This window comes from Rhincodon typus, chromosome 2 (genome assembly GCF_021869965.1).
Source record: "Rhincodon typus isolate 14 chromosome 2, sRhiTyp1.1, whole genome shotgun sequence".
Taxonomy (NCBI): domain Eukaryota; kingdom Metazoa; phylum Chordata; class Chondrichthyes; order Orectolobiformes; family Rhincodontidae; genus Rhincodon; species Rhincodon typus.
Window position 1 is genome coordinate 134,172,565 of NC_063333.1, and position 15,512 is coordinate 134,188,076.

The following is a 15,512-nucleotide window of genomic DNA, read 5'->3' on the forward strand; positions in this document are numbered from 1 at the left end:
TGTTTGTGGCTTTATCCTAGAGCAGCCCAGAGTCCTAGTATTTTGACTTCCCTGCTAAAGGACATCCAATTCATTCCACTCTATAGTTTAATCACTTTAATCTTCTTAGAACTGCCAGTAGGTCAGCCCTTTTCCAAGCTTCTAGATACTCAAAGGATGCGAGTGTAGTCTATGCAAACTGTCCTCTGAATTTAACCCTCCTTTATCCTTGGAATAATTACAGTGTAGGTGTTGCATCCTGAGTTGTGGTGCCCAAACATGTGCATTATTGCTAGATCATGGCTGTTACAGAACCACCATCTCTTTATTCCAGTCACTTGAGTATTGAGACCAATCTTTCATTAGTATCTAAAGCTCTTTGTATCTGTTATCTATCTTTTCCTCTGCTTGGCAAACTTTCCTCATTGCTTCCTTTTTATTTAGAAACTGCTCCACTCTAGCTCTTATTTCCAAAGCAGAAACCACTCAATTTCCACGCTAATCTCTATCTGACAAGATTTTGCGCATTCTTAACTTATCAGTGCTATTTTCTGCTGCTATCTACATTATATTTATCTACTCTGCTATGTAATGCTAGGGCACAGTAGGCTATGGATCGAGTGTAGGTAAATGGGATTAGTGTAGTGTTTCTGTCAGCATAGACATGGAACGCTGAAGGGCCTGTTTCTATGCTGTATGACTTTATTTAATTTCAACTGAAAGCTGAGATGTGGTTTTCTTCCTTTTTCATTCAAGTAATTTATAAGATGGGGGGAAAGCAATGCCAAAAGAAGTAATTGTGCATTATCACTTCCTTCTGTAGTTGGGCAAAACAGGAAGATTCAGAATCCGCTTCACCTGCTGTTAAATGCTGATCGCTTATCACATCTCTGGTAGTCTTGAGAGGACAAGATATATAATGCAGCGTGTTTGTTTCAGAAATATACAGTCCCTGCTTTATAGGGTGGGAACACTGCTCTGTGTAAGATGCTATATTGAGATTTAACTGTTGGTTATGGGGCACATGTAAAGTACACTGTGACATGATTTTAGAGTTGTGCAGTTCTTCTCCCTGTCTTGCTCTCCCCAACCTCCTGAACCAGTGCACATTCTATCTCTGGTCTGCTTATTCATACATAGCTGTTTTCTGGGAGTTTGCAGATTGCAAATTTGCTGTGGTTTCCAGTATTACAGCAGCAATAACCTGCCAATAAGTGCTTCATGGACTGTGAAGTGTTTTAGATGTCCAATGATCTTCAATCACTTTATAAATGCAAGTCTTTCAATAATCTAAAGCTTTCAGCCCTGTTATGCTCTCGGAGGTTGGGATGCATGGACATGACCCATCTCTTTTAACCGGTATCTAATCTGTCCTGAAGAATGTGAAATACCGACACCGGAGTTAAAAGTAGGACCTGAATCTTTTTGCTTTGGGTTCAGATCTTGAATCACCTTTTATTATAACTCCTTCCAACTGCAAAAGGTGTCCAGAGCTGTTATGCATGGACACAGTTTCTGCAGGCACATGTACAGCAGTGTTCCTGATTAATTTTCTGTTTTTGCATTGGCATTGATTTCACTGTAGTACATTTTAATGTAAAGCTGGCAACGTTTTCTTCACAGTTCCCAGAGATTGAAATAGAATTTGCATAAGATTGAGTGCTGCCTTAACTTAGCTCCCACGTATTAAAGCTTTTTATAGGGAGCTTCTACACGGTCCAAATAGTTCATCTGGTAGATAAGAGACTTTTATTCACAAGCATGCTGGAAATATTTTAATCAGACTACTGATTTTTCACTAAAGAGTCACTTTTTTAAATTAAATGCATTCTCCATATTGGTAGTTGAGAATCTTATCTATCTGGAGGTTAAGTATAAGAAGATAATTTTTGAAATGTAAGCATGTTTCATGGAGGGAGCAATTTGGAATACATCCAAAAATGTAATTGGTTAAGAACTGCATAGATCCAAAATAAAATGGCTAACTTGAACTTTACTTTGTTAAGCCAAAGTTTGCTTTAATGCACATAGTTTGATGGTGAATCAGTTCTGCAACTAGATGTGTGCTCTGTACATCTAGGCACAAAGACAGCCTTTAACCTATTGCCAAAATCAAAAGATTCGGTTCCTGAATGATGTTTGTAGTCTATTCTCCATAGAGAGCTGCTGAGAAAAAGAACTTGATATCCGCTTGTCATTTTCCAAGAGGTGGTAAGAGGCAGGTGGATGCAGGAGGAGTGCTTAATTTGAAGCAAACCCTTTTCTTAATCTTTCAAGAGACTCTGTTCAGGATCGCATCGGTAGAGACTTCTAGAGTAGGCTTATCTGCTATCTGTTGACCTGAAACACTGCATAGGAAAGAACTGTTATAAAGGAACTGAAATGTGTTTTCTTTTGAAGAGCCAAGAATGAAATATTCAACTTGTTCCTGGAATGATATGTGACTATCGTGCAGATTAATTCTTCCCTTTTTAGAAGGTGGTGAGTGTCTGGAATTCTCAACCCCAGAAAACTGATGCTAGATTGAGGCTTTTGAAGTATTGGAATTGAGGGGTATGAGGGACTTGGCATGAAAGAAGAGTTGAGGCCTGGGTAAGATCAGTAATTATCTTAATGGTGGGGCAAACCTAAGATGCTGAATGGCCTACTCATTTTAAAATCAGTTTAATTTTTCACTGCGGCAAGCCCAGAGTTGTCGTTGCTGCTCTGCATATCTGTGGACTTGTATTGAAGAATGCAGCTATTTCAATAAAAGAGTTTTTAATATCAGCCTGTTTTGGGGTCCAGAGCTGTACGAGCTTACCACACACAAGTTCTTATGATCACTTCTAATTGAATAGAAATTAATGCTGTTTTCAGCATTAACCTTTTTCTGGACCAATATGATGCAACTAGTATATAGGAAAAATAGACACATGGCTATTATGTTGCTTCAAATGGACTTGTAACCATTGAGTTCTCCTGCATGGAGTCAAACATTTAGAAATTGTCTCTTTATAACACTGTTTGTAAATTGATAGAACTGTTTGTCAAAAATTAGTAATTGCTGCAAGTGCCAATTCAAGCTGTTCCAAAGTCTTTGACAATTTCATGTTTTCTGAGGTTGTTGACTGCTCGCTGAACTAGCTTGTTTTCGTTCAGCCGTTTTGTCACCATGCTAGGTGACATCATCAGTGAGGCCTCCGATGAAGCGATGTTATTCTACTCCTCTGAATTTATACCATCCGGTCCATTTACGGTGAGTTGTCACTTCCGGTTCTGTTCTGTTCTGGATGGACCCCACAGGCTTCAAGCGTAGTGGTGGACGGGGTTTGTTTGTTTGCTTTTCTTCTTTGTGTCTGCTCTATATTTTCTTTTTTTGTTTTGTTTTAAACCATTCAGAGAGGTTATACACTGCTGTGGAGCAAGTGCAACTTGAACAAACAGCCTTTGGTTCAGATGTAGGGACACTACCACTTCACCACCAGAGCCCCTTATTTGTAAACAAAAGTTGCCAGTTGCATCTAAGGTTCTTGAGTAGATTTATGCCAATTGCTAACTCAAACCAAAGACCCCCCTACCCACTATGGGCAGAACCAACATGATATGCAAGATCTGATGCAAAGACTGCAACAAATGTTACATTGGACAGACAGGAAGGAATCTGGCCACAAGAATACATGAACACCAACTAGCAACAAAAAGATGTGACCAGTACTCGTTCGTCTCCATTCACGTGGATAAGGAGAACCACCAACTCAATTGGGACTACATCAGGATCCTAGGACAGGCCAAACAGAGATAAGCACGGGAATTCCTAGAGGCTTGGTTCTCCACCAAGAAGGCCATTAATAAACACACAGAATTAGACCCTATATATACACCGCTGCCAAGAAAAACCATAAATGAGGTAACCAATTCCAACAGACCCCAGAGTTTAAATATCAGGCAGGGGAAAACAATGGTGCTTCATCAGAGGCTGTACTGATGATGTTACCCAGCAGGGTAATGAAACATCTGCGAACTGATGAACCAGCTCAGCGAGCCAGCCAACCAACCACAGTTGCCACTTGCATTTTGGCCAGAGGTTAAAGGGTAGCGTGGCTTATTGAGGGCCATGCTTCATCTTGTAAAACTGTAGCATTTTAACACTGACCCGGTTTAGGACTACTCACATGTAACCTTGACGATATCTGGGACTGAGGGGGAAGCAAGTCACCAAAGCAGAGGGCACTGTCTTTATTTCAATTATACTAGAGGGTCACTATGGGTTTTGTGCTCCACCCAATACGACACTAGAATTCCTAAGCAAAGGTGCGCATTGGCTGCTAGGGCAGACTTCTACCCTATGAATTTTATTGTTATACAGACATTGCAAATGCTCTAAAACTAGTAGCTTGACTGTGCGTACAGTTGTTTTTGCAACCAAGCTTGACTTCTAAACTTGTATTTGCAGTTTTACTCTCCCCTCTCCCTCTCTTTCTCCCCCTCACTCTTGTTACACCCCCACCCCACTGATTTTATAATACTTTGTACAAGGTTACTTGCCAGCTTCCTTTCTACTGTTATTTCAATATCCTGGCTATTTAATTTGATCATGGATTTTGTTTCGCTGTTAGTTTTATCAGCAGTTATGGAATCCCTTCTTCAGCAACCTCCTGTTTTTGAAGTTTTCTTTTGAGTTTTGACTGCATGTAAGTGAATAGCCCTGTGGAATTGGACAACATAAAGCCTTGTAACTTAATCCAGGTGCAATTAGATAGTTTCTTGAAACTTTCCTTTTTGGGAAGGAAATGGATGGAAATTGTATCCCTAAACTTTGTTACCTGAAGGTTCACACGAGTAAGAAATTAACCCATTGACTGCTCTCCAAGTCTGACACCTGAACATGTAAGATTGGGTTAGGAATGGATATTAGAGTAATGAAATAAAAAAAAAAGTTGCTAATTCTATATTTCAGACTATTGCATCTGTCGAGCCCTTTTGCTGAGTAAGTGGGAGGTTAGGCCCAAGTTTTTATGCACTGTGTGGGAACAATGATTAAGTTGATATTTGCTTCTCTTTTGTAGCTTGATGACTGTGCACTGCAGCTGTCCCACAATGGTACCTATCTCGATTTGGAGTCTAACTTGGCTGAACAGAAAGATGAATTGGAAGGCTTCTTGGAAGATTCTGGGTAAGAATGTTTGTAGGAAATGTCTTTCATGTCCATTTTTTTAATCTCCTAACACAGTACTAATGTGATCATCTTTGACAAGGCTTTTCATTATAGCTTGAGCTTACTGATGTTGCAAACTGACTGATACAGAGATAGTAGGAACTGCAGATGCTGGAGAATCTGAGATAACAAGGTGTAGAGCTGGATGAACACAGCAGGCTGAGCAGGAAGGTTGACGTTTCGGGCCTCGACCCTTCAGAAAATTTTCTGAAGGAGGGTCTAGGCCGGAAACGTCAGCCTTCCTGCTCCTCTGCTGCTTGGCCTGCTGTGTTCATCCAGCTCTACACCTTGTTATCTATGACTGATACAGTTGTTCTATAAATTCAATGTGAACGTGATGTGTGAGGATTGTGTAAATCCAGGTGCTTCAAGATGACGTTTTTTAAAGAATGTCTTAGTGTTAGAACTTTTAGGCTTGGATAGTAATGACTGCATAATTGGACAAATTGACTTGATATGTTGCTGGCACAAAAGTTGGATTAACCCAATGCAGGTGTAAAAGGTGATCCCAGTGAGTTCCTGCAATTGTCAATTTCAACCATGTTCTTTAATTGTGCCCTTTTGGGAATTCTTCCAGATTAGGTTCCACTCAACTCTATATCAAGCGACTGATTTTATTATGGATAATTGGGTCTGTTATTAATGTTGTTTTCATCAATTTGATTTTTAATCTGTTGGTGAAACTCTCCTTCTTGCTTCAGCCTAAATTTGTGGCTGTGTAGGGTTTTGTTCTGCTCTGTTGCTAGTAGAACTTGGACAAGAAAAATACAGGCCAAGGTGCCATTTTTACAAGTGATAATGATGAACAGATATTGTAATGGTGCCACACAATCCTTTTTGTAATTACAAATATTCAAGAAATCTTGTGCACAGTATGATATTTGACTTGCATTAGCATAACAATCCTAGCATTACAGATCCTGCTGTCCAAAGTATCCTTACTAAATGATTTGATTATTGTCACATGCACTGAGATACGATGAAAAATAGTTTTGTGTGCTAACCAGACAAATCATACCCAAGTACATCAGGGTAATAGAACAGAATGCAGAATATACAGTTACAACTAAAGAGAAGGTACAGAGAAAGATGGACGTTTTTCTTCAATTCCTTTGTGGGATATGGGTGTCGCTGGCTGGCGAGCATTTCTTGCCCAACCCTAGTTGCCCTTGAGAAAGGTGGTGGTGAGCTGCTGCCTTGAACTGCTGCTGTCCACCCTCCTGGTGACCCACAATGCTATTTGTGGGGGGGGAGAAATTCCAGGATTTTGATCCAGTGCCAGTGAGGGAACGGCGATGTATTTCCAAGTCAGGATGGTGAGTGGCTTGGAAGAGAACTTGGTGGTGGTGGTGGTGGTGGTGTTCGTGTTCGTGTGTTCCCATATGTCTGCTGCCCTCATCCTTCAGATGGAAATGGTTGTGGGTTTGGAAGGTGCTGCCTGAGGATCTTCGGTGAATTTCTACAGTGCATCTTGTAGATAGTACACTCTGCTGCTACTGAGTGTTGGTGGAGGGAGTGGATGCTTTGTCCTGGATGGTGTCAAGCTTCTTGAGTGTTGTTGGTGCTGCGCTCATCCAGGCAAGTGAGGAGTATTCCATCACACTCCTGACTTGTGCTTTGTAGATGGTGGACAGATATTGAGGAGTCAGGAGGTGAGTTACTCATGCAGTATTTCTAGCTTCTAGCCTGCTGTTGTGGCTACCATGTTTTATGCGTTGAGTCCAGTTGAGTTTCTGATCAATGATAACCCTCAATGTTGCAAGTAGGGGATTCAGACTCCAATGTGAACGGTCTTTTCTTAAGTCTAATAAGTGGGAAAGAAGCTGTCCTTGAATCTGTTGACCGTTGCAGACTGCATATTCACTGCTATATGATGATTGAGTGTCTGAAGTATATTTTGTGCTGTAAAAAGGCCAGCAGCATCATCCTCCTCTGTGTGCCCCTCTATTCATCTCTTGGATTGACACCAATCAATGCCCTAAACAGTTTTAATATAGCATAGTTCCTTCAATACGTGCTCTCCCTTGCATAGTGCTTTCAAATCTGTGCAGACTTGTTTTGCTTGATACATGAAAATAAGTGGTTTGCCTTGTAGCTACCAACTGTAAAATTACTTCAGTGACCACCTGCTTTTAATAATTTTAGATGTGCACCTTAAGCAACAGAATGTTTCAGACCTCCACTTAGAGTGTTGCTTTGAACAGGTAATGAGACTAAGTTTTCAAAAATAAAATTACTGTAGGTAATGTGAGGTATGTGAATAAGCTGTTAGGACTTTCTTGACTGAAGTGCATTGCTTCCCAAATAGGGGGTTGAAGCAAAAGTTCTGCTTAAATGTCTGTTTCATGTTTTTTTTTTGTGTGGTGGGAGGGGGGTACTATTTGAAATTGTGGTAATGAGATGGAACTAGTGGTGTGAACTTTTAAATGCTGTATTGGTTTTGTAACAGAAGAGGATTTTGTGCTTGGCTCATTGAACTCTAGTGGCAGAAGTGCTTGTTTAATAAATTTTGGTAGTCCATTTGATGTGTGCCCAGGAAATGACAGGTGGCAAAGATGAGTTGGCCTGATTTTTGGTTTCATCTTTTGGATGCTGAATAGAAAGCTGAATTGTTGTCATTCTGGGAGCTGGTCAACTTTATCCTCCTGTCTAGCGAGGATGCTGCGTGAAATGAAGAGAATGGAGACTGCTAATTTTGAGTATTAAAGATAACTGAGGGAAAGGATATGGAAATAGTGTAGCAAAACAGTGTTGCTGTAGAAGATCAGCCCTCATCTCATTGAATGGCATTGTTGGCTGGAACAGACCAAAAGATTTACTCATCCTTGTATTCTTTCCTACAAATTTAAAAATGTTCAACAGCAATACGCTTGCTGCTTTCCTTAACTCTCTTTATATATTTTAATGTTTCTGCCTGCTGAAATGTTTTCCAAATGGATGGAATTTGCTTGTTGCACTACCCTTACCCTGAAATGTTGGCTCCTTACAAGGGTGTTGTTTCATGAGTTTGGGTATTTTTGCCTAGTTTTCCATTTATAGTTGAGCCATGCCAAATTGCTTGACTACAGGAAGCATTGTAGTACAGTCCACTCCTGAGTCAAACATTTGCTGGACGACTTGAAGCAGTCACCTGGTCATGTTCCGAAGGTAAGTAGCCACATGTGAACCTAGTCTACCTGGGACTTGGAGAGGCAACTCTGGCTCAGGTGAGCTAGCTTTTTTGACAGGAGGGTGAAGATTGCCTTGAGGCCTCAAACCAGTAACAAGCCATTTACTAGGGTTCTTCCCAAGTACTCCGCGTTTCGAGTGGGGTGGGGGGAAAGAAAAGTGTAAAACGTTTTAAAGCTGGTTGGCCGTCTGGATTCACAGAATGGGATGTAGTCCAAAACTACCTGCAGGGATTGAATTTATAAGGTTCCTAAATTTATGAGGCTGTGAATCTTTTTCTAATTAACTTTAAGACTGCAAAAAGCAAAAGGATCCACAGTACACAGTAAAGTTTTGGTGTTGGTTATTCGGGGGGGTGCTGAGCATGAAGCATCTCGGTGTTGGATTACTCCAGAAGCCTGTTTGGCAGTATGCCCACTCTCTGTATCCCCTCCTGTGGGAATATGTGAAATGGAAACACTACTTTTGAGAGCGGTGGTTTAAATGCTTTTTCAATCAAATCGGGAACACTGGAGGAAGCTGTAATTCAGGTGAGTTTTTAATGGACTTCCTTGAAGCAATATTTTACAGTTGATTTAGGGAATTCAGCAGCACTGCAGATTTAAACATTTCCCCCTTTTTCAGCCTGCTTTAAAAGAATCCTTTGAACGATATACTTGATTTTCTTTACGCTTAACATTTTTTCCCTACCCTTGTGTAATGAGCACACTTTGGAGACTGAGTTAATAGGGAAGAAGTATCTCCTAACCTTTGAAAACAATCTGAAGATTAGAGAGGTGATTCTCTTTGACACTATACTTTTTCCTGCCCTTTTATTGTGTAGGATGAAGCGTTTGCTGGTCTCCTGTCTTATGGCATAGAGATGTTTGGGGCAGGGTAAGTCTGCGCTGCCCTCTTTTGCATGGTTTACATTTTATCTGCTTGTGTAAGCAGTTCACATGGCACCTTGTGTTTTTTTTGTTTCAAGTTTTAAATGACCCATGTTTTTAATTTCTTTGAACGCAAATCTCTCCAAAGAGTTTCTGAAAGATGCAAATGTTAAATTTGCTTTCGGATAAAATTTGAATTTTGCATCTTGGAGTGGACTGCCAGTTGCAGGAAGGGGCTAGAAAATTGGATGTCAAGCGTGCTTGCCTACCTGTCTCTCTCTAGTATTTAACTTGTGACTGTGTGTCAGCCAAAGTACCACCCTTGGGACAATTTTAGGTTTGTCTTGGCTGCTTCAGGATTTTTTTTTTTGTGATTTCAGGATGGTGGTTTCCTGTCTTCTACAGCCAAGATCGAATTTCCCACCTGCTCCCATACAAATTGGACATTTTTTTTCTTTCCTGGCTGTTTTATTGTCTAAAACACACAAATCAATTCTACGCAAGTTTTCTGGCTGTGGCTTGAGTTTCATTAGTGAGTCCCAGCCTTTTTAAATCTTTTTAGTTTCTCTGTCTTTCCTTTTTTTTCTGTTAGCTAGATTTCTATAAATTTGCTCTCTTCCAGCTTAAATTGTCCCTTCTGGTTTTTTTTTTTAAAAAAAAATATATTTTTCTGGCTCTTTTTGAGTTTGAGTTTCTTGCAGCTGTGCGTCTTTGTGGGGTGCTGGTCTAACGCTCATTGAGAGAACTCCCTTTACACTGCCTTGCCTTTTCTTAAACTCTTTGCGTACTTGTTACTAAGTTATCCATCTTTCTTTTCCCCAAGAGATATCTAACTTGACACCCAGCGTTTTCTCTTGCTCCATGCAGGGCATCTTTTTTTTGGCCAAGGTGGTTGTCTTTAAGTGTGGCTGGTTTCTTCTGTCTTCCTAACCCATACTCTCGGCTCTGGTCCTCTTCCCTGCTTCTTGATGAAGGGTTGCTTGGTGAGTGCTGAACTTGGCTTTGTGTTGCTTCCAGAGATGCTCCAGTCTCAGTAATAGCATATTCGTTGCTTAATAACTTGTGTCTCAGAACTTCGGAGGAGAGAATTTACCTCTTTTTCTCTCTGCTTTAGAAATTTCCCCCTCGTGGGGGAGAAAGGAGTTCTCTGCATGGACCCTTGACTGCTACCTCATGCCCATCATCCCTACCAATAAGTGGCACAGGGTAGGGGTTGTTTTGAGGTAGTTTTTTGCCATCAACTTTCTCTCCCTTAATGTTGTGTTCTGATAGGGGATCAGCCACTGTTGACTCTAAGTGGAAGGTGAACTTGTTTCAGTTACAATCTGATTTATTGCATGATATCAAGAAGTACCACTTGCATTGCTATGGACAGCTATACAGAACACATCACCCCTCGAAGACTAGTGTAGAATGTGTTTCCACCCAATGTGGTGATGTCTCCATCTTTTTGGGTGGAAACAAAATGTAACTTCAACGCCAACTCTTTTAGAGCTGTACCTTCAACACTTCATTACATCCCAGATCTGATTTTAAATTACTGTGTTTGGGATTTCTCTTTGCAAAAATATGAAGGAATAGGTAAGATAAGCTGAATTTCTGGTGATCTACAACCAAGAAGGAGCAATCTGGGACTGAGCAGGAGAACTTTGACTCTCTGCTCTGAATTTATTGAGTTGCCAGTTGAGTTTCTTGTCTACACATTTGACAGGTTTGATTTCGATGAGGATGTAGGATCAGAATGCAGTGTGTGCGTGCGTGCGTCAAATACCAGAGACTGGACTGAATAGCGTATCTGTGGAATTTTTTATCTGTAATTTTTTGTTTCTTACATGGAAAGGAGTAATTTGTCTTGTTTGGGTTGGATGTGACTGGGCCCCTTTTATTATTCGCTCATGGGGTGAGGGCATTGCAGGCTAGGCCAGAAATTATTGTCTATCCTAGTTGCCTAGAAGGTAATTAAGAGTTTAGTGCACTGGTGAAAACCAGATGGGTTTTGCGACAATTGATAGTGAATCTGTGGTCACCATTTCTGCCTGCTTTCATTCCAGATTCTTATTGGATTTAAATCGCGCCAGTTGTCATGCTCTGAATAAACCCCACATTTCCGGAACATTCGCCTAGTGTTCTAGATTACTACTCCAGTGACATTGGTTATCAAGCATTAACAACAATCATGTTGATTAATCATTCTAGTACACTGGCCAGTAGGAAATGATCATATACATACATAATGGTCCATTAGTTGTGAATATTTCTGAACTGTTCTCAGCTGATATGAACACTTTTTTTTTCTTCCTGTTTGGTTTCTTGTTGTGTTTGGTAACAAACTGATGGGTTTCTGTTAAATTTCTTTTTGTGCATGCCATCAGTTATCCTGGAAAATAGCCCCCTCTTCAGCCTTGCACAAAATCCCACTTGTGCGCAACCCTACATCAAAAATTAGCAAGAAAAGGTCAGCTTTGGTGAATTTTGGACTGTCTGGCTTGAACAAGAGTAAAGCAGTTGGAGTGTGAGGACGAGTTCACTGCCATGTCTGGCAATTTGTAACATTGGTCATGAAAACCATCCCCTAGAAAAACTGTGTGCGTACCTGTGTCCGTCCGTTCCAGGGAATCTGCTTTCAGAATTCCCCAAATATGTTTTTTTAGCACTAGGACTTGTATTCAATTTGTGAACCTCTTTTTTTTTGCCTGAGGGGGAGAAAGCAGACTGATTAATTGTCTGAGATTATAGAAGTATTGGAATGAAAGCTCCGTGTTTATAGGTATTGCGAGCAAGTAACATCGTCTGCTCTTTTGATGTGAGCCTGTTTGGTGGAATTATGGCTGTAGGTGTTTGATTGTTGACAGACAGTAATAGGCTGTGGTAAAGAGTCATAAGTGATTTACTTCAGAACCAGTGTATTAGGCCTGCGAGCATTTTAAGGTGAGAGTAGGTATTTGACATGAAGGGCATTTTTTTGTGTAGCAGGGTGAGGGTAGAAAAATTCAAAGAATGAGAATTAGTTGTCTGGGTCCTGATCTCTCTGCAGGAATTGTGATAAGCTCAAAGCACTTTGTAACGGTCCTTAGTTATGATAAGCTATCTGATTCTGTTTCCATGCAAACAGATGAGGCAAAAAAAATCTTCAGTTGGAGTCTTTGTTTTGGCAATGTTAAAAATGTGTGTACTTGAACAGCACTAGAAAATACACGGCTGCATGCCAGTAACCTGTTAATATCATATTTTGGTGCATTGGTTTAAATAGTGATACTTTGGGACTGCTCTTCCTAGGCTGCTTTTTTTTTTGTAGTTTAGCTTTTGATAAGAGGTCTCAATGGTGCGTGCTTGCCCACATCGTTTGTGTCTCTTGATTCTGTCTGTCACTGTGTAGGTCTCCTGGTTTTGATTATCTTCATGGTCATCCCTGGGTTACTGCTTTTTTTTGATAAAGGGGGACAACTAATATTCTAAGGTAGGCAACATTGTGATAAATTAAAATCCAAAGTCATTTAGTCTGCTATACTGTTGTGTGGGGAAATGTTTTGAAAGCAGCGTTGTAGAAATTGCGCATGGTATGGGAAGGAGGAAACTGAATAGCTGACAACTGGACAATTCCCTTTTTGTGTCTGACATTCCAACTGAGAACAGGCACGCTGACCTCTTGACACCATTTGCGCAGGTAGGGTGACTGAAGTGTATGGTTAGCCTGAGGCCATTCAGTCCCCCTTATATCCATCTGTCTGTTTCCACGATTTCAGGATATGGTGAGTCTCAGTTCAAATGGACAAAGCAGTATGTGAAGTGGCTTCGTAAATAGGAACTGTTTGCTTTTAAAATCCCAGTTTAATGAGCAGTTGGCTGAATGATCAATTAAAGCTGCAGAAATGTCACTGTGCCAATTGCCCTTGTGTTGATTTTTGATGGTTTCGTTTCACTGCCCCTTGCAGAATACAACAGCTGAGATAATGCCTTCCTTCTATAAAATAGAAGGAGAATGCAACTTGGGTTTGGCTGTAAATGTCCAGAGTATTGCTTTACAACTAACTTTAAATATTAAGTATTTTATGAGCAAAACTGCCCTCTCAAAGAAACTAGTGTTCCTTTACCCTGCACGTTCTTAACTTCACTTCTGATATACATTGTCCAGATTTTATGTATATGTTATGTATTGAGAATCTACGGTTATCCAACCACCAGTCCCTTCTCTCCTGGCCAGGTACAGAAAGTGAACTCAGGAAAACAGGACTATGACCCCAGCTGACGTTACTACTGAGCAGATCAGATCCTAAAATGAAATCTGACTTGATGGATTATACTTTGTATTTTTTTCAATTTTAATGAGAGGGTCCCTCTCTGAAAGACAAGCGCACAATGTTGCAGATAAAAAAAATACAATAAAATCGAAGACAATTATGCAAAATTAAAACATAAAATAGGATAAACCAAGCTCTTTGTGCAACACTATTTCGAAAGCAATGAAAGCAGTAAAATACGATCTCATTTACTCCTGATGACCTCCTATTACAGTACTCTAACAGCAGAGACAGTGCTGTTTTCTCTGTCCCACGTAAGTTACAGTTGTCAAATTCTTAATTCCCACTTTTGAAAATCTGAAGCTCCTTGATTTGTCGTGAGTTTAGATTTTCACAGCTCCTGGGGTTGGGGTGGACGGTGAAATTCTAAAGGATTGAGTGACTTGACATCAAGGCAGTATTTGAGTATAATATCCAAGGAGCCCTAGCAAAATTACCATCTATGGGAATTGGAGCAATCTGTCTTTTTTTTTTTTTAATCACACCCAGCACAAGGAAAATAGTTGTGGTTGTTAAAGGCTAGTTGTCTCCATTTCCTGGGCTCTTGTCCGAGGCCAAACAAAGTTTTGCTGCTGCTGCTTCAGTGATATTGCGTTCGTGAGGTCAGAAATGGGATGTTCAGGACCATTTTATGACTTCTCCAATGCTGAAGCAGTCCTTATGCAACAAGGCTTGAACTGAGAAGTGACATTATAACACTGCCTGGTATTAGAATAACATGAATGACCACCTCCAATCTGTAATCATCGCTCTTGACATTCTATAACAGTACCATCACTGAATATCCCCCACTATTAGCATTCTGGGGATTATCATTGACCAGAACCTGAACTAATCTAGCCGTATAAATGTGGCCACAAGAATAGGTCAGAAGTTAGAAATTCTGCAATGGGTAACACCCCTCCTGACTCTCTCCATCTATAGGGCACAAGTCAGGAGTGTGATGGAAAACTCTTGGATTGCCTGGAATAAGTAAATAGATTCACTTGCCCTTTAGTAGCACTGGGCATCTGTCACAATCAGCATTTCTTGCACCTGTATCTAAAGACCGCCTGATTTCATTGCTCCATATTCATGCTTGTCACTAATTTGTGGAGGTCCTTTTTAATGAAAAATATTTTTCCTAGAAGATGAACTTTTTTTACATCTTGCTGTTTTGGAGAATGTTTTGGTTTTAACTTGAAGGAATAATGTCAAACAGTTGTTTTGGCTGACATTTGCTGTCTGATTTAGTGGCTACAGTGATGTATTTACTTGCTTAGCTTCAGTTGTAGTGTTTTTAGTTTTGGGACAATATTGTATCTTATGAACTGTCACTGCCATAAAGTCCAATCTTGTTCTGTATGGTCCATACCTCCTCCTAGGTTCAGATCAGATATTATGTTCGATTTACACTCCACTGTGTGCTCATAATCTAAAAATTTAAAATACTTTTTAAAAATATCACTTCAATAATTCTTTGAGTCAGTTCTTTAAACTTGTTCACCAATGCTGCTTTACAATTGAATTCATGCAAAGCTTGTTAGACTTTGTGTATTGCAGCATTCCCTTTATTTCCCAGTATGTTTTAGCACTGTATTTCTCTACTTCTGTACTGAATTGGATAATACAAGTTTAAATTGTATCTACTGACTTCTGTAATAATTTACTGTTTACAAAATCTGTTTTTGTAGTGCTGTATCTCTTTACTGCTTCAGAGATAGCAGGAACTACAGATGCTGGAGAATCTGAGACAACAAGGTGTAGAGCTGGATGAATGCAGCAGGCCGAGCAGGAAGGCTATTTTTTGATGTTTCAGGCCTAGAACTTCCTTCAGAAGTGGGGGAGGGGAAGGGGGTTCTGAAATAAATAGGGGGAGAGGGGGAGGCGGACAGAAGATGGATAGAGGAGAAGATAGGTGGAGAGGAGACAGACAGGTCAAAGAGGTGGGGATGGAGCCAGTAAAGGTGAGTGTAGGTAGGGAGGAGATGTCAGTCCAGGGAGGACGGACAGGTCAAGGGG

The 15,512-nt window shown here is 40.4% G+C and overlaps 1 protein-coding gene across 5 annotated transcripts in view; it reads left to right on the top strand.

Annotated features, from left to right (window-relative positions):
- fhod3b (formin homology 2 domain containing 3b) overlaps window positions 1-15,512 on the top strand; it is a 607,059-nt gene that overhangs the window by 68,862 nt on the left and 522,685 nt on the right. For all 5 annotated transcript variants that reach the window (XM_048611383.1, XM_048611368.1, XM_048611373.1 and 2 more), the window contains exon 3: window positions 5,028-5,134. In XM_048611383.1, coding sequence (XP_048467340.1) covers window positions 5,028-5,134 — 107 coding nt within the window. The remainder of the gene's footprint in view (window positions 1-5,027; window positions 5,135-15,512) is intronic.